Source organism: Typha angustifolia, chromosome 2 (genome assembly GCF_048772165.1).
Source record: "Typha angustifolia cultivar Huaian chromosome 2, ASM4877216v1, whole genome shotgun sequence".
NCBI classification, from domain to species: domain Eukaryota; kingdom Viridiplantae; phylum Streptophyta; class Magnoliopsida; order Poales; family Typhaceae; genus Typha; species Typha angustifolia.
The window spans coordinates 10,078,354-10,096,541 of record NC_133240.1 but is presented as its reverse complement, the minus strand read 5'-3'; the positions used below and the strand labels follow the sequence as shown (position 1 = coordinate 10,096,541).

Below are 18,188 nucleotides of genomic sequence, written 5' to 3'. Positions count from 1 at the left end.
GCCCGGTTGAGTTCAATTGGATTCTAAAGCTAGCTCCAAATTTGGAGCTAGCAATAGTGGGGCTCCAAATTTGGTGCCTCACCATGAAAATGGAGCTGACTCCATTTGTCATTTCAACCTTTTGAAAATACTAAAGTTACTCAATAATTATAAGTTTCAATAATTTTAATTTCATTTGTATTCTTTATTAAATAATTTAGTTAGTTAAATTGAATATATAATTAGTTTTACTAATCGATCTTTAATAAAAATAATACCATTGGAAAGGGAGGGCAAACTAGAAGCACTTACTTGGACTAAGTGCTTCGTCCGTCCAGTTAAGCAAAGCAAAATAGATAGACAAGACCTTTAAAATGAGTCTAATATTAAATTATTTTTGAGTTAATTTAAATTTTAAATTTTTTATTATTTATAAAAATAAGTCTAATAAATTATGTGTCCAAAAATATAATTACTCAAAATTATTCCCAATGTAAATATTAAATATTAAAATACATTAGATATGAAACACATCAAATATGAAATACATTAAAAATGAAACCGGAACCGAAACCGGTGGCTATAGAGATGACTTACCAGAATATTAAACATCTATTGTTTTTATTATGTTTGGTTAATTTCTGCTTATTTTATGTAATATAATTTTGATATTTTTAGTTAATGACATGTAATGCTTATTTCGATGTTTATCTCGTGTAATATAATTTCGATACGTTTAATTAAAAAATTAGTAATTTAAAATTACTTCTGAAATTATTAAATATTAGTTTTATTTTAAAGATCCCAATGAGAGTTTTCTAACCATATATTTTTTATTACAAAATAATAATGCTAAAATGACCTATTAAGTAATTTAAAATAACTAATATAATCATATTATATATTTATATATGGAGCCCGGTGCGTTGGAGTGCATCCAACTCTTGCTCCATTTTTGACTCCATATTTGTAGCCTTTAAAGCCGAAAGGGTTCCCCGATTGAGAGAAAAGCCCGCACATGTCACGTGGCAGCCCGGAAAGTGTGGATCGGAATCCGCCTCACTCATTTTCTTATTGGGCTTTAGTAAATGGGAAAGCATGCTTCAAGTAGCAGATTCTCCCTTTAATATAATATCCAAAGATATATAATCTATAAGATAGATGAGCTTAAAATATTTAGGCCATCTATTTCCACAGAAAATTAGATAAAATAATTCATTATATCATCTCGAATCAGTATTCAAAAATAGGAACATCATAAGACCTTTCTGATGAAAATATTCTACGGGCCTCTCAAACACTGCAAGAATTTTTTCATCCGTCTCTTTCACATTTTAAAACAAATCATTCTACATTATACCTATAAGTTTGTTACAAAGCTAACACTGAATTGTCAGAAGTCAATTCAGTATGAAAAACAGCTCCAAAAATTTTTTTTATTTTTTTTTTTTTGTTTACTTTCTCTTTTACGTTTCTTTTTTCCATATTTACTCTTTCATAAATGTGCAAAGATTTGTAAAAGAAGAGGAAATGGCTGGGTACATTATATTTGTCGATTCCCTAATTTTCTTTTGTGGCTTATCTATTTTTTTTATACATCTGTCAGCCAATGGAGAAATGAAGATAAATATTGCCTAAATCAACCATTTCTTATGGGCTAAGGGTTCCTTTTTTCTCTCTTTTCTTCTCTTCGTTAGGTTTATTACACATAGTACAAAGCATTATAATATTTCCATTATTATTCCATAGCATGTATAAAGTACATCTATATTTAATTTGGGAAATCAAGAGGCAATAGAGTAAGAAAGACGGAACATTTTTCTGGGCAGCTGCTTCACATACAGTACGTTTGGTTCGCTAGTATTGGGCCACGTCTTCGTGAACTACATAGGCAGGGTGGTGGAAGCAGCATGAGGCGCAAGTAGGGGAGAGCAAGGAGGGCGTGCGATAACGATCCTCCCCCCCGATCATGGGCATGGCCACGCCTTTCTTGACAGGGCTCACGTAGCCTGGGCGGTATGTCTGACCTAGTATTCCTTCCACGTGACTCGTCAGATTGGCAAACTTGAACTGAGTCTCTAGGTGGGCGAAGGCATCGCCTGCTGGGATGTGGTAGCCATGTGCGCGGTCATCCTCTTCCGTGATGGGAACCACCTTCAAGTTCATCTCCACTAGCCCTGACACGGTCACTCTCGCGCTATTGGTCAGGCCAGTCCTCTCCACCACCACCTCCCTTGGCAGTACAAGTTGGTCCTCCTCTCCCTCGCTCGAGGTTCGCCATTCTGCCTCGCCATCTGTGGGGATGATAACCTCCTTACCGTCCCAACGGATTACGAGGGCGTCGAAGCTATCATCCCAATTGGCCACCCTCTTGGCAGCGATGACCAAGGTGTGGGACTCGAACATAAGGGCCAGTGCTTGCACCCAAGTGAAGTCTCGAGTCCTGCCCTCTGGCTTGATTCCGATGAAGTGAACGTTGATCTGGAACTGATCGTCGGAGACCAGTGCGAAATCACCTCCCTTGGCCCCATGGAAGTAGAACATCACGCCGTCGCCCCCGACAAACCGTGGATCGTAACAGACTGATCCGTAACCGTTGCAGTTGGGAATGCGATCTGCCAATGAAGAACGAAATTATGAGCGAGGAATTCTCTCTCTCTCTCTCTCTCTCTCTCTCTCTCTCTCTCTCTCTCCTGTATATTTGGTTATAGTTAATATGGATCGGATCAACTGAACAAGTTCTTTTCTTTCTCAACTAAAAAGTGCATATATAGTATATACGTGACTATGACTAAAATCCAGCTAAATTGACTTGTTGCAAACTAATAGATATATATAAAGGGAAGGAATTTAACGAAAAGTCGAAAGATATATGTTTTACGAAGCAGAGGAAATCTTACTCTTGCATGTTGTCTCGCACTGGCTGCTGCAGTCAGCGAAGCAGGCCTTGACGGAGCTGCCAATCTCGGGTTTCCGCTGGGTACACTGCCTGGGGCACTGTATAATCTTGTATCTGCAGCGTCCTCGGGCCAGACAGAAGAAGCGTTCCTGTTGGGTCCTAGGATTCGGGTCCAGCACCAGGTAATTCGTTGATGCCGGGTCCAGCCACCCCTTCTTCTTTGATGCCGCTGATACGCTTCCCATCGTCGAAACCGCCAACAGCAACACCAGGCTAGAGAGCCAAACGGAGGACACTCTCCTCCCTGTACCCTCCATGCTATCTATTAATCTTAATCCTCCTCTCTTTCCCAGCTACCAGCGTGCTAAAGTAAATATGAAAGCTTGGTATATATGCTCTCCCTCTTCGATCTATTTATATGTTAGGATAAATCTGGAGCAAGAATACAGCTCAGCGACTCAAAGTCAACTGCGGGATCCCTGACCTCGTGCTCTGCTCCCATTTGCTTGCACAGAACCCGCTGGTACTTCGGTTGAAGTCCATTCAAGTCTACGTATAGACAGCTCGAACAGACTTAATTTCTCTTTTCGTAGAGAGATAACCAGATGCCCTTTCTAACTCCTTTGCCTGCATTCTAAGTCGTTTTGTACATTTAACAGGACTTTTGAACCCAAACCTTATTCTGATTCTATAACTGTTAATTAGAGTGGTACGTACATTTCCAAACTTATTCTCTTCTTTCTTGTACGCAAGTATCCTGTGACTGTGAATTAATTGTACATTTTAAGTCGTAATACTAAAAAAATTGGTTCTACTCCCGATGGCCAATATTGAAGTACCTTTAGAGATCAAAAGAACTTATTCTGCAGACCAATTTCATTAGTGACTAATTTCTAAACCTACCAATTTCTATCAGTTACTAATTTCGCAGACTGCATTGTTCAATGAATTATCGAAGTTATACATGTAGACTCACTAATTGAACTATAAAATAAAAGGTATGCTATCTTTGAGATTCATAATTTATGGTAACTTCAGAGAAACCCTTGACTAACATCATTAGAAATAATCTCTTTTCTGCATCTGAATATCTCCATTTTGTTGGTACTACCTCTCTCTCTCTCTCTCTCTCTCTCTCTCTCTCTCTCTCTCTCTCTCTCGGAAAAAAGAAAAGGAGCTCTGTTATTCCGCTTGATATTTTAATCCATAGCTTCGCAAACTGTGAAGAAAAGTATAAATAATATGTACACATTACGAAACTGCTTTGGCATCCCTGGAGTTAACTTCTCGAGAATTTAGAATTTGCCGTTTAATATTTGGTGGATCAATGTAAGGTGAGAACAACATATCATCTGAGTTGCATCTTGAACGAGACCAACTTGAGAGTATAGATTAAGGGAAGGGCTCGCTGATTGAGAAAGAAAAGCGGAATACGTGAGGAGGCCGCACATGTCACGTGGCAGCCCCGTAAAGCGTGGATCTGAATCCGCCTCTCTCATTTTCTTTTTGGGCCTTGGCCTATAAGTAAATGGGAAAGCATGCTTCAAGTCGCAGATCAGTTTAGGTAAACTTATCAACGTTTTTTTTTTAAGGTAAAACTGCTGATTAGTTTAGTGTTTTTATCTGGTCCTAAAGCGCTGAACAGATTAACGTTTTATATAAATAAATCCCTTTAATTTAGTTTTTAATAATTTAAGAAAAAAATTATTTGACGATAAAAACGCTGAACTAATCAGTTCGGTGTTTTTATTAGGGCTAGAATTAGACTTCATTTGATAAATAAGTTTGAAGATAGTCTATTTTAATATAAAAAAAATTTAAATGAGGCTATTTTGGTCAAGAGCTCATCTATTTCCACAGAAAATTAATTAGATAAAAAGAATAACTCATTATATCATCTTGAATCACTATTCGAAAATAGAAATATCATAAGGCTTCTTCTGATGGCACTGCAGGGGTTTTTCATGTGTCTCTTTCACCATTTTAAAGAAGAAATTATGTTTGTAAAACTAAGTCATTCTACATTATACCTACAAGTTTGTTACAAAGCTAACACTAGAATTACCTATCTATTTGAAAAGTAGTTCCAAATAAGTTCATTGTCTTACTGCAAGGATCACTGTATCCTGAGAAAATATTTTGTCCATTTAAAAAATTTCAGTTCTGATTTCTCAGAATCAATTTAAAGGAAAAAAAGTTACAAAATTGGAAGATTATAATAAATGTTTAAAGAACAATGAACTTCTCATTGTTTTAGGATATATGAACATTTTATTTTCATGGCTCGGCATCAGCCATCATAAAAAAAAATGAAACTTCACAAGAATTAGCACATACTGTTACCTAGTTAATGCTTTGATTAGAGATAGAAAGATGCAAGGGATCACCTACTGATTTGTGGAGCACCCGCGATCGTCCCTTGTCTTCTACTTCCTTGTTACCCTCCTCATCAAGTACCCCTCAACACCCTCCCAGCGGCCTGATCTCCTCCATCACCGTCTCCTCCATATACTCACGCTTGCATGCGAGCTAAGGAGCGGGCCAATAGGCGAGTTTACAAGGGCTTTTGGACCAGGCTTTCAGAACAAGCCGATGAGCGAATGTCTGGGTCCGGTGGAGCAAGCAAAGCTCGTGCCGTCCATTAATAATTCAGGCTTAAATCAAGCCGAGCTCAGCTCTACTACATTCATTGTAGCTTCAATTCCCCTATGATCACTTGCGATGTATCTGCCCCTGTAGGCTATAGCTACCAACAAAAATAAAATTTCTTTTGCTCAACAACCTTTCAGAGACGTAGCCTGTGAAACTAGAACTGCGAGTAGAGCCTCCCATTAGTATCGTCTGTCGATTTGCTATCTTCCGATACAGCATCAGACCCTTAAATTCGGTCATCCTCTATCTCATTCTCAAGTAACTGTTCGAAATCTGCTTCATAAAACTAGCCGTCCTTTTTTGTTTGCACTAAAAAGGAACTACAACAATACTACAGGTTGCAGCAGCGCTACTAGGAAAGAAATTTATATTACTACTACAGGTTTACCTTTCTCGACCAAAAAATATATATTACCAAATTCCATCTGTTCTACACTAGAAATTTCCTCTATCCAGTTGCCATAATTCCCTTTGGAATAAATGATAACGATCGTAAATACTCCTCTGACAAATAAACGACAAAACGGTGCAACCCAATTGTTGCACCAGTTGCAAAAATTATAAATGAACTCCAGCACACTTTGAGCGTCAATATTGGATCCCTCCTTAGATCCTTCAGCACCTTGTAGAATATAATTTTCAGCCGACGGTCTGTCATGACAGCCTGCAACACAGGCAGAGATAGCGTCTCCAGTTCTCTCACTTGCTTTCCTTTGGCCACAACAAAGTGATGTTCATATTGATTGACTGCTTTGTTTCCCGCAACAGCTTTAGCCATCCACTGGTAGATAAAATCAGCAATAGCCCCACTCACAAGTTGGTGGACAATAACAGCATCTTTGGACACCAAGGCTCGAGCTAAGGATGTCCCATCCTGCTCAATGCATTGAGCACCAGGTTAGCTAAAGCACTCTTCATTGAAAAAATTAGCATACATAATCATTTTGAACGTGCATATCCATGAATAAGCACCAGCTAACTTGGACAGCATTTGAATGTCATACACAGCAAATTCAACATTTTTTTATTATAAATCAGGAACTTCCATAAGCAAACTTTAAATCAACTAACTCCCCCTGTTTCTTTTGTTTTCATATAATTCAACCGCCATTTCAGAATTGGTGCAGTTTTTACTTAATTACCAGATGGTCCTCTTAACTTGAGTTGTTCAATTACAGTATGAGAAGCGGATATCTACCATTAATGTCAGAGGGTGAATATAATGTCTGAAGTGTTTGGTTTTAGCATGTTTCAGTCCTGCAGTCAAATATAACCTCATGATGCTCGTCAGATGAGCTCAGTGCATTTAAGCAAACAAAAGGATTCTCCTAGTACTATAGGACTAAGAAATATTTCATCAAGAAGTTTTATATTTGTAGGAAATGGTGGAAGTCACTAAGCACAATATTTGGGAAGAGTTTTTTAAAAGTGATATCTTTCATGATTTCAGAAAAATACTAAGAAGTCAGTTTATATTCAAAAGAGCAGGCATCAAACACGGTTTGGACTTTGGGTGGTTGTCTTTCATTACTCACCTATTTTCAAAGCCTTATCCCTCATAGTTCCACCATGCATTTTAGGTTTTTGTTAAAAAGAAGCTCATGATTTTCAGAATGTTGACACACAATTGTTCTGGCATAGAGACATGGAGGCCTAAGAATCTTAGACTGACCAAGTATTAAATAACATGAAGTATATCTACTACCTCACCACAACATGTCGAGAAAACTAATCATAATGGCTGCAATCAGAATAGATGCAGCAGATCTTAACAGCTTGCAGACATCTCACTGTAATGACTACAGAATATGATTTCATGCACAGGTTAGAGAATACCGCAGTCATTAGAAGTCTTCTTAGCACCACACCGTTTTTTGCTGGTAAAAGCCTCAATATTAGGTTTGCGATTTCATATACCCCTGCCTTTCCATCTTGGACATTCCCAATGGGGTTTGATTCCAGCTCATTGACCACATTCACTCCTTTTCTGTTTTTCAATGAATGAGTAATACAATGTCAGACTTCATTACTCAGGAAGGAGAGCTAAACAAAAAAAAATACATGTAAGGAGAGATAAATATTAGCTAGAAAAAAGAGTCTTGTAGATTTATCCTAAGAAGTGCATACAAGATTTGTGGCAGTAATTAATTGATCCCAAATATTTCAAGCAGAAAATTATTTTCCAAATTACAAGAACAAGGAAATAATAGTCATCTAAGAAGTTAAGGAAAAATAATCATAACTGTATTATTTTAGCTTGTTTACGTGCTTTCTAGAAGAGCAGAGAAGTGCCAGCTATACATGTGTCAACTTTGTAGGCTAAGCAAAACCTGACTGAGTCGTGAAACACAAATCACCAGCTTATAGATAAATTTAAGTTAAGGTTTGTTTGCTCCAGTTGCCTGTAAGATGTTTTACCTATAAGTGATGTGTTAGCACAGCTCAAAGATGAAATAGCAAGCCCATTAATCAGAGTTTTCCGTTCCATTTTATTAGAACCCTCATATCTGGAGGGTGTTGTTCAAGAGTTCCACAAGAATATTGCTTCACCAAAAAGGGAAATTTTCTTTTTGTTTATTCAGATCTAACAACAGGTCCTCTCCCATTTAAAACTCACAAACTACTCTAGAGAAAAGGCTGACGTCAGACTGAGATAGATGCATAGTCATATCTTGAAAAAAGAATTTAGTAGATCACTCATGATTCTCAGTTCACATATAAATGGAATTTGACCTGAACTAAGAATCGTGGAATTAGACCTGCTAAATATGAAGGGCTTCAAACTCATAGAACACCCTGTAACTAATATTATCAAGAATGCTAACAATTCCTAATTAATTCTTCAACTTCTTTTGATGAGAGATTTGATGAGATATTGTAAGAGATACTAATGATGTTACATGGCTTCTAATTTAGATAGCTAGCATACAGTAGAAGAATGTAGTAACCATGAAAGATAAGGTTGATGTTTATCTAGGTTTATTATTTCCAATTAGTTGATACAACAAAAAGACTGCATGTATTCACCAAGAAAAAAAATCTACAGTAGAACAAAAATGCCACTGCTCACCTCATTGAACCTACTTTAAGAAAGAGCATAATCTTCTGCCACTGAAGTTCCTTCCTTTTGTTGAAGATAACCTGCATGAGTAATAGAAGTAGAAGAATGCTAACCCACTAATCTGTGACAATAACATTACTATTACAATCTTTCCCAAAAATTAATTCTCTCCAAAGATATTCACGAGAACTGAGAAAACTTTATACAACTGAACCTCAGTCAGTTCTTTCCTGGAATCGTATTTTATAGCTAGTTTGCCATTTGATAAAAAGCTTGCAAACATGAGTATAGCCAGTGGTTCTTCATCTAAATATACAGTACTCATTGTCATTGTCATGAAGTGTACTCCCATCAATTTTGTATAAAGTTCAAAGTTGAAAAGGTTTGACTATATAATTAGACCAAATCATACGATAATCCTACCTGCCATCAATGGTTCTGAATAAGCGTTCCAAAATATGAGTCAGTGAAAACAGGAAGGACAGTAAGCCTAATCAGCAGGTAGGAAGACATAATAAAATAGTAGGCAGATTAAGCACATGCAACCACAGAACAACTCCACAAACTTGCTAGATTTGTTGATGAATATTCAACTCATAATATATTAATTATGAAAATGCTATTTCTATAAGGAGCACATGTCAAATCTATACACTGCAAAAGTTAAGATGTACAAATATTTCTCTGCTGTATAAAGATTCATAGAAGACAATTTCTAGACGATATGCCAAAACAGTTAGGCCATTGTGAATATATAATAATCGATAGAGAATCCCTGTAAGGTGTGATATTTAATTCATCACAAGAGACGAGCATATGTGAAAGTTTAACAGATAATATAGAGCATTGGTTATCTATAAACCATTTGAATGTTGCTCAGTAAAGTTAATGAATGATAAGAGAAATAAAAGAATACCGAGTAAAGGATGTTCCTCGTAGCAGTTGAATTATCATAAAGAAGTTTCTGAACAACATAAGGATATGCAGCTTGAAATGTCTTAAAATTTTGATCTACTGCCACTGCCAAGCCTGGTAATGACCATAATTAAAAGTGCAGTCAAATTAAATAATATCCTGAAAGAAAAATACATGGCAGAATTTGTAATATTCATGATATATGCTGTTTCAATTATTCTACCATAAATTTTACATACTGAAAAGAGGAACTTCAACTATGTAAGCTGACCTTCCAAGGAAGCTAGAGATCGCAGGAGCAATGTGTAATATGGTGGCATACGGAATTGGTAATTAAGTGCTATGGACCAGATAGTGGCAAGAACCTGCAAAAAGTTTGTCACAGTCAACCAGAAGAGCAAAAGAAAATTTCTTTATTCTATTTTATATAACCAGAAAAGTAAAAAATCGCTACACTACAAGCAATCAAAGCAGAATGATACAGATTTACAATGTTATAGTATCTCCTATTTGTTAACGACCAAATAGTAATAGGCTAATAGCTTAATGCTTATGTAACCTAATTCTGCAGAAATAGTAAAGATTGCCAATTGCAGCTGAGGACAGAAATCACGACAACATGTGAGCAGAAAGAAAAGGAGTAAATCTGAAGGAATTTGTAAGCATATGTAAACCAGCTGAATAAGAACAAATATAAATTTTTCAATAGAGATTTTAAGAATTAGAAAACAATTATATTAAAATTTACGCTAAATTATACACATATGTAAACCAACTGAATAAGAACAAATATAAAATTTTCAATAAAGATTTTAAGAATAAGAAAACATTATATTAAAATTTAAGGCTCAATCGTACCAAATTATGTTAATATATTCAGTTTGAACTGGAAGGAGATAACCTTAGAAAAAATACATGTCCGTCTGAAGCCATGCCAAAGAATACCAAGGAACTGAAAACAATATTTACAATCAAGTCTTAATAGAAAGGCACATTAGGACAGGAGAAGAAGAGGAGGAGGGGGTAGGGGTCGTGCCATAGACACCTAGAGGCAATACAATAGCAGATTCTCACTAAAGTGAGAGCATAATATGGTGAAAAGGAGCCTCATGGCATAGGAACCATGCTGGCACCTAGCTAGCACAACAATCCCCCCATCATCACATAATCTTGACAACTTTATCACTATACAAACATGCTTCCTTTTCAAGAAAGTCAGAAACTGGAATGATATGAAAAAAGTTGAACAAAAGTAATAGACAAGGGCAACACACAAAAGAACCTGCACAATAAAATACCCCCAAGAAAATAGCAAGGCAACAAAGTCCCTTACTTTGAGCACCAAGATGTCTAACCTTACTAAACTTAATGTCTGGAACTCCGTCCTTGAAGGTTACCTCACCCAAAGCACCTTCCAAATCCTAAGATGTTTCAGAAACAAAGAAAGAATAATGGCATTCAGCTGCAGAGCTTTAAAAAACTGTTGTAATTAAATGTGAAACTAGTCTAGAATTGCAAAGTATTTAGTTAAAAAGAAGAAATATAAAATATTTCATTCTACTTAGACCCCCTGAATTATCACAGTTTTTCACATACAGCTGCTAAATATTTTGTTAATCAACATAGATTCCTGAACTAAGAATTAGGAACAAATAAAAAATAATGGCATTCAGCTCCAGAGCTTACAAAAACTGTTGTAATTAAATGTGAAACTAGAATTTTAGAACTGTAAAGTATTTAGTCAAAAAGAAGAAATGTAAAGTATTTAATTCCACTTAGATACTTCTTTTTTCTTAACTCAAAGAGTCTATGTGAATAAAAAAAAATCGGGGTTGTATATAAAAAATTGTGATAGTTCAGTAAGTCTAAATGAAATATTCTAAAATATAATAGAAAATGTATTTGCATTATGCCTCATAGTGTGAAGTTAGGTTGCAAGATTCATTTGAATCTTGCTTCTTCAAGGTTGGCATTTCTAAACAAGAAATGAATTGCCAAAGATTCAAGCATGGCCCCACACAAAATGAGAAACTATCAACTCAAATGGAATGGCTCGGATCATAATAGTATAGCGTTGGTACGATGGATTAGCAAAGATGGACTTCTTGTAAAAGAGGCTTCAAGATACTACCACAAATCGGTGCTGATAGGAGCAGATATGGTAGGCATCCATTACAATAGGGCAGTCATGCTTCATTACTTTCTTTATGGGGCCTACTCTCTTCCCTCTTTCATCAAAATTTCGACATTGTAAAGTCTGCCATTTATGTTACTTTCCTCTTCTCTCAAACTTTAAACCTTACATCTCTATTACACTTGCAAGAACATACTTCCAGAAAATGCAAAATGGAAGTCTTTCAAGAAACTCACATTGGCAAATACAAAGTAAGAGAAAAGATATATTTACATATAGCATATTACCATAGTCACACGACGGAGATTAGTCCCTGGCCGTACAACATCCATCTGAGTCAAATCATAAACAAGTGCCCCCCAATCTCCATTTACTATGTGCACTATGCTGGCAAGCATAGCAAGCTGATGTTTCTTCTCCATCCGGCAAAGCAAACCAAAGTCGAGAAACCTAGAAAAGTAGTGAAAATAATGATAATGAGTATTTCCAATTGAAGAGAAGAACAAATTGAATAAATACCAGGTCACTAGTGAAGGAGCTACAAAAGAATATCATTGTTTTGTTTACTTTGTTGGAACTATATAATGTCACTGTGCCATACCCAATACGCCCTTCAGATATGTATCGCAAGTTCCCAGAATGTGGGTCAGCATGCAACAACCCTGTCTCGAGAAGTTGAATTAACGATGCTTCCACCCCTTTATTGACCTTGAATCAGAGAATAACAACAAGAAAAACAAGAATAAGGACAACTGTCTTGAAGCCCTAGACTGGCTTTGTTGAAGATGAATATCGAGCAAAACTTGACATTCATTTTACCTATATAATCAACTGTGCAGTCAGAATAGAAAGTAAACATTATGTCCAATTCCAATGCAAAGAGAGTGAACTCAACATGACGTGGCATGCACAGAATAATACATATATTAACACCAAACAGACTCATATTTGGGCAACAAATCACCCTTCCCTCTCACACCTCTACTCAACCAACAAAATTGAAGGATTGATGATTGCATAAACAGTTTTATGAACAAAGTTCTTTGACAAAGAATATATAATGAAAACTAAAAAAAAATTACTATATTCTATACCAGATCAAGAAGGGATGCTTTTGCCTCCAACATTTTCCTGTCAGAATACTGATAATTCTCATGACCAGATCCTTTGGATAACAAAAGCAAGTCATTTGGGTTTTCACCTACCACCCACTCCATAGTCAATATTCTCTTTCTAGTAAATTGTCTAAACACCTTCGGAACCAATATAAATGAGTACTGGGAATGAGCTTCCTGTTGACCATAGAATCATGAGAAAGAAGATACCAATAGTAGAAGAATTGTTAAATTACAGATAACATATATGGACGAAAGGAAAGTAACTTTGGGCCTTTTAAGTACCAAAAATTCAGAGGCATTTGCAGCTTCTATTGTATAGTCCAACTCACCGACAAAACCTTTACCTAGCTCATCAGCATAGAGGGCGAGATCACTTTTTCTCTTTGCTACCTTCCTCAAAAATGTGAGCTGCAAAAAGAAATGGGACAACAATAGTAGTTTCTAATGCAAATAGCAGTCCTCTGGCATTTCTTAACAGAAATTTGAACCAGAAGATATCTTCCAGATACTCCAGGGAGATATGTCTCTCACTGCAGTGATTAAAAAGAGTAAGCTCATGCAGAAATTTAGTCATGTAGGAAGATATAATTCAAAGGAGGAGATTCATCAGCATGACAATGTTGAAATCAGAAGTATCCTAATCAGTAAACTAGGGAACTTCCTAAATGAGAATACTTTAAAAAAAAAATTGTTGAGAGAGTTTAACATACCAATCATGAAATTTTGATAAATCAGATTCAAGGTGTTTCTTAAGTTTGATTTAAGTCAGCAGGCTTTCATGCCTAGCAGCATGGCACATGCCAGGCCAGCAATTGGCCAGCTTTGGTTGTGCCACACCATATGATTCCTTCATAAAGCAAGTAAAAGCTCACAAAGTCACAACATCAAAAGAGAATCTTTACTTATTGAATTAACTCGTGATTTTAAACCCTCAAGTTCATAAAAAAAGTATATAATTACTGGCTTAAGCTGTCAATTAATAACCTGAAGCTAGATATACTGAAATAGTAAAATGCCAACAATTCACTTAGTCATTTTGATGACATGAGTTAAACACAGGACAAAATGATAAAGTGTGATTAAGGACAAGAAATCTGCTCAAGAGAAGCATTAAGTGACAAATTAACATTCATAAAAAGCTCATCCTGACAAATCAGCAATATAAAATTAGTGGAAACTTAAATTGTTTTCTTAATACATACCCCAAGACGTAGAATATAGATATCCCGCACAACAGAATGAAGCAAGTTTGGACGCTGGACTTTAATTGCCACGACAGTGCCATCCAAAGTACATCCTCGATAAACCTAAGCATCAAGTGCAAAGTAGCTTTAAAAGAAAAGGTAATACTAACAAAGAACCCCACACATTCTTTATGTCATCTTAGTTTCCTGTTAACCACTATCCATTTATAAACAATTATACAACAATCTGCTTTCTTATGCTGAAGATCAAACATTGAGCCTTAGGCCACTACCAAGCAGCAATGGAGGAAAATAAGACTTGAAAGATGAGCCCTACTTCAGTAAACATGAAAATTATAAGAAAAGTAGTACCTTATAGACATGTAGCACTCAAGAGATTACAACAATTATCAAAAGTGAGCCAGATTGTCGTTAATGGCACCTGCTGAAAGTTGCCTGATAGAGATAACATAACCTAGCCCAAGAAAAAGTTCTACGGGTAAAGGTCCCCCAAAAAAGATTTGCAGCCGATGTAGCATTCAGTCGGAAGTTCAATCACCAAGAAGGGGCCATATGAAAGTATTAGATATTTAAGTGATGGAAGCAGCAACTAAGAAGATACCTATATTTGATTAAATCATGGCAAGAAACAAGAAAAGCAGATTAGTTACATACATGTACAAGAGGTCTTGCAACTTATGCTAAACAACCTGAAAAGCCAAAAAGCTTTTTGTTACTTCAAGCCTCACGATTACTCAAAGCATTTAGACGTCAATACCACAATATCTACGATCACTGGTATATCAAAAGAAAATTTTTTAAGCAACTTTAGCGAGCATTCAATGTTCAACATGTCTACTAGCAAAAAAGTATAAAGCATAAACATTTTAACTACCTGGCCAAATGAAGCAGCAGCCACAGGCTCATCAGATATGTAGCTAAAAATGTTATCTAAAGGACATTCTAGTTCTTCCTCAATAATCTTCATCGCAATGGCCCTTGGAAAAGGAGGAACTTTGTCGTGCAATTCAGATAGTGCCTGAAGTAGAAGAATGGAAACAAAGCGTAAGTAAAAATGAGCCCCAGTTAGCTTTCTGCATTAACATCATCCAGAAAAAAATTTCTACGAGGTGGAATACAGAAAGCAAACGATGCAACAGAAAATGATAAAAAAAAAAACATTAAAAGTGAGAGCAACAGTTGCAAAATCCTAGGTTTGTTGTCATCTTACCTCACAAATCTCTGAACCTATTATATCAGGCCGTGTAGAGAGGGACTGACCAACTGCACACAGAACCACACATCACATATCATTGATAATTTGAGTAATTGGTGACAACAAGGAAAAGCAAGGTTTGGTAGCAAATGACTGATAAGTTGAAACAGGGCAGCTACCTTTTCTTTCAAAAAAGAAAATCAAAGAATAAGTATTGATTTTGCATGTAGAAACTAGCATTCAAATTTAAATTGCCACATCAACATCCATTAGTTTACTAACCTTTAATAAATGTTGGGCCTAGATTCAGCAATGTTTCTTTAAGAAGTCGTCCAAAATAGTATCTTGAACTGTCAGAGCTTCTATTCCTGTTTGCATGGCCATGCCTCCTCAACTTAAGACTTCTAGATGCTTGCAATTTTATGGCTGCGGAGGCAAATTGTAAGGACACCTGCAGATGCACAATGTCAACAAATGCAGCTTTTACTGCTATAGAGAAATTAATTAGTATCAAATGACTGGGCATCCTTCTGCTGCAGTGATGCTCATTCAAAGTAATATAGCATAAAAATTTAAAAATACACAATAATATAAATTATGTGACACAAATAATCTTGTGTATATGATACATGAACAGTGTCGAATTCCTGCACCATGTGATAGGATTAGAATTAATATATAGAACCAAAAGTTTTCCCCTCGAATTGTAATTTGATGCCCACATGAGTTTTCCCACTGAAGGAAAGGAAAACTAGAAGGATCCATGTAAAAGTTAAGAACAGATAAATACAATCAATTAGCATCACCGTCTATGAACCACAAAAAAACTACACAAATGGAACTAAAGACCTCTAAACATTGGGTTAAAACTAAAGTGGTTAACTAACCCAATGAAGACACATCACCTGGTAAAAGAAAACATCAGTTCAAAACTTCAAATACCTCGATAATGCGTAATGCCAAGACATGAGGGCGATAACTGAAATAGTCAGCAACTTTTTGTGGATCATATTGCTCAGGTAGAGGAGTAAACCAGTTCTTATAAGATTGCAGAAAATAACCAAAATACAACTTCAAAGCTTCTAGATCAGCGATCATCAAATCCATGCATGATAAACCTGACAAATTATTTTCTTGTAAGAAGAATAAATCCAATTAAATAGAAAAAGAGAAAGAAAAAAAAAACATTTGCTTTGGTAATTCATTTTTATGTGTGTTTTCTGTCAAACTTATGCAGGTAGACCAAACGAGCAAAATTAGTTCTAACTAAGTAGATAATAGATAAGATAGAACTCTCTACATAAGCGGTACGCCTAATGAGGAAACAATTCAACTTAGCATGTTGCCTGATTGCGTTAGGAGTTTGTCAGCTGATTGGCTCATTTGTGCCTCAGATATGAAGACAACTTCCATTGAAGATATTATCTTACACTTGGAATTGTCTGTCTGCCCCTGCCTCAGAAAATTTATTATGTTACACAAGCATAATAGCAACTAATGGGGATAACCCTACAAACCAACTGGCCTTACTGTTTTGTATGGCAAATACATCTATTTCTTATGTTTGCCAGGAAATTACGACCAATTACTGCTCGTTCTCTATATCAATACATAAACTTTGCTCATAGTCATCCAATGGGACCTTCTAATGTTGAGTTATCGTCCAGGCAATCCATACAATTAGTATCGAGCTCCAATGACGGTAAATTACTTATAATCACGATATTGATAATGGCATGGTGCCATAGTGACGTAGTAGTTGGTTATTTTTGTGGTGCACAAAATCTAAAGAACTTAGAGTAAATAAGTAAGTCTCCAAAGCATATGCAAACTCTCTCTAATCCCTTCCTACATCATCCTTCCACTTCTTGGTATTTTGCACGCTTTTTGGGAATGGCAGAAGACATAGGGAGAGAAAGCATGTTCTTTCATCTCAAAGAAAGATACAAAAGGTAAGGTACCGAGATAAGTTATTTGATCTCGAACATCTTTTCCGATCCGTCAGTTTCGATAAATTAGATGCGAAAAGGGATTATTAGTGAAGTAAGAGTGATAGATGCCTGGGGGATATGAGATGCTAGGCCAGCGGGCGGGACGGCAAGGGTGGTGCAGAGCGCGAGGATCTTCGAGGTGTCGGAGCCAAAATAGATCCCCAAGTGCCCTCGAGAGCGGAGCTGTGGCGGCACGGAGGAAATCCCGGTCGTGACGAACCACTTGGAGGACCTGCCCCATTGCCCCGAGATGCTTCTTCTTCACCTCCTCCATTCCTTTCTTCTTCGTGCTCGTGGTCTTCCCCACCGAACTCGAGCGAACGGCGGGGAGGACAGGCGGACCTAAGGCAACCGTCATGACGCCTACTGAAACTACGAATAGCCCTGCCCCAGTAATGCTCTCTAGACTCTAGGCTCCACTTCTTCCTCTGTAGCCACGAAAGGACGCGCAGCAGAAGAAAATGGAAAAAAATGAAGCGAACGAATGGATGGAGGGATGGATGGTTGTCCAAGCGACAGCAGCGCATAACCCAGTGAAAGCAGTAGTGACCGTTTAGTGGATAACAAAACTCCATGAATTTGCCGGGTGTAGCCCAACCAAGAATGAAGCCTGACTTGGTTTCGGCCTGCATGTAGAATCTTATAAGTACAGTTAATCTGTTGTAATTTTGTTTTTTCTCCCTATTACATCACACACGCTAAGTAGGCGTACACTTTTCGATAACTACATAACAAGTAACTATACAAAGTTAAAGAGTTTGGTGATCCCAACAATCTGTAAAAAAAAAATTAAAAAATCCCATCTCTTCCTACGTTAATTCCACATTCATCCTTCCACACCTCGAATGAGGAAAGCTCACCTCCTCCTATCATCCCTCTTTTATATATCCCCTATTTACAACGTTTCATTCATTCTGTAACAAAGAAGATGATTAGAGATAATAAAAGATACCGTTCTCTGGTTGAGAGGTGTTGGGTATGACTATAAACTTTATAGGTTTGGTTAACCGAGTCCCACTTTGTAATCCATTTATTGTGG

The 18,188-nt window shown here is 36.7% G+C and overlaps 2 protein-coding genes across 2 annotated transcripts; both read right to left on the bottom strand.

Annotated features, from left to right (window-relative positions):
• Window positions 1-1,695: 1,695 nt before the first annotated feature.
• LOC140773952 (uncharacterized) lies at window positions 1,696-3,270 on the bottom strand. The gene is made up of 2 exons (XM_073116751.1): window positions 2,880-3,270; window positions 1,696-2,594 (listed from the first exon to the last, which is right to left on the bottom strand). The coding sequence occupies exons 1-2, from the start codon at window positions 3,193-3,195 to the stop codon at window positions 1,837-1,839; spliced, it is 1,074 nt and encodes a 357-aa protein (XP_072972852.1). The 5' UTR covers window positions 3,196-3,270; the 3' UTR covers window positions 1,696-1,836.
• Window positions 3,271-5,913: 2,643 nt separating this feature from the next.
• LOC140768713 (uncharacterized) lies at window positions 5,914-17,652 on the bottom strand. The gene is made up of 16 exons (XM_073109094.1): window positions 17,219-17,652; window positions 16,101-16,276; window positions 15,441-15,609; window positions 15,174-15,226; window positions 14,838-14,981; window positions 13,961-14,065; window positions 13,041-13,166; window positions 12,735-12,932; window positions 12,242-12,348; window positions 11,928-12,090; window positions 10,862-10,927; window positions 9,778-9,871; window positions 9,508-9,620; window positions 8,601-8,671; window positions 7,367-7,517; window positions 5,914-6,404 (listed from the first exon to the last, which is right to left on the bottom strand). Exons 1-16 carry the CDS (start codon window positions 17,505-17,507, stop codon window positions 5,979-5,981), a joined length of 2,451 nt encoding a protein of 816 aa, XP_072965195.1. The 5' UTR covers window positions 17,508-17,652; the 3' UTR covers window positions 5,914-5,978.
• Between the last annotated feature and the right edge of the window lie 536 nt (window positions 17,653-18,188).

What these genes read in the sequence shown, in the direction of transcription:
- LOC140773952 (XM_073116751.1), bottom strand. Translation starts at nt 3,195, where the DNA reads ATGGAGGGTACAGGGAGGAGAGTGTCCTCCGTTTGGCTCTCTAGCCTG. An exon ending in GTGCGAGACAACATGCAAGA is followed by an intron (nt 2,595 to 2,879) that starts GTAAGATTTCCT and finishes CTTCATTGGCAG; the next exon opens with ATCGCATTCCCAACTGCAAC.
- LOC140768713 (XM_073109094.1), bottom strand. Translation starts at nt 17,507, where the DNA reads ATGACGGTTGCCTTAGGTCCGCCTGTCCTCCCCGCCGTTCGCTCGAGT. An exon ending in TAGCATCTCATATCCCCCAG is followed by an intron (nt 16,277 to 17,218) that starts GCATCTATCACT and finishes ATAATTTGTCAG; the next exon opens with GTTTATCATGCATGGATTTG. An exon ending in CAAATGCCTCTGAATTTTTG is followed by an intron (nt 12,933 to 13,040) that starts GTACTTAAAAGG and finishes TATGGTCAACAG; the next exon opens with GAAGCTCATTCCCAGTACTC.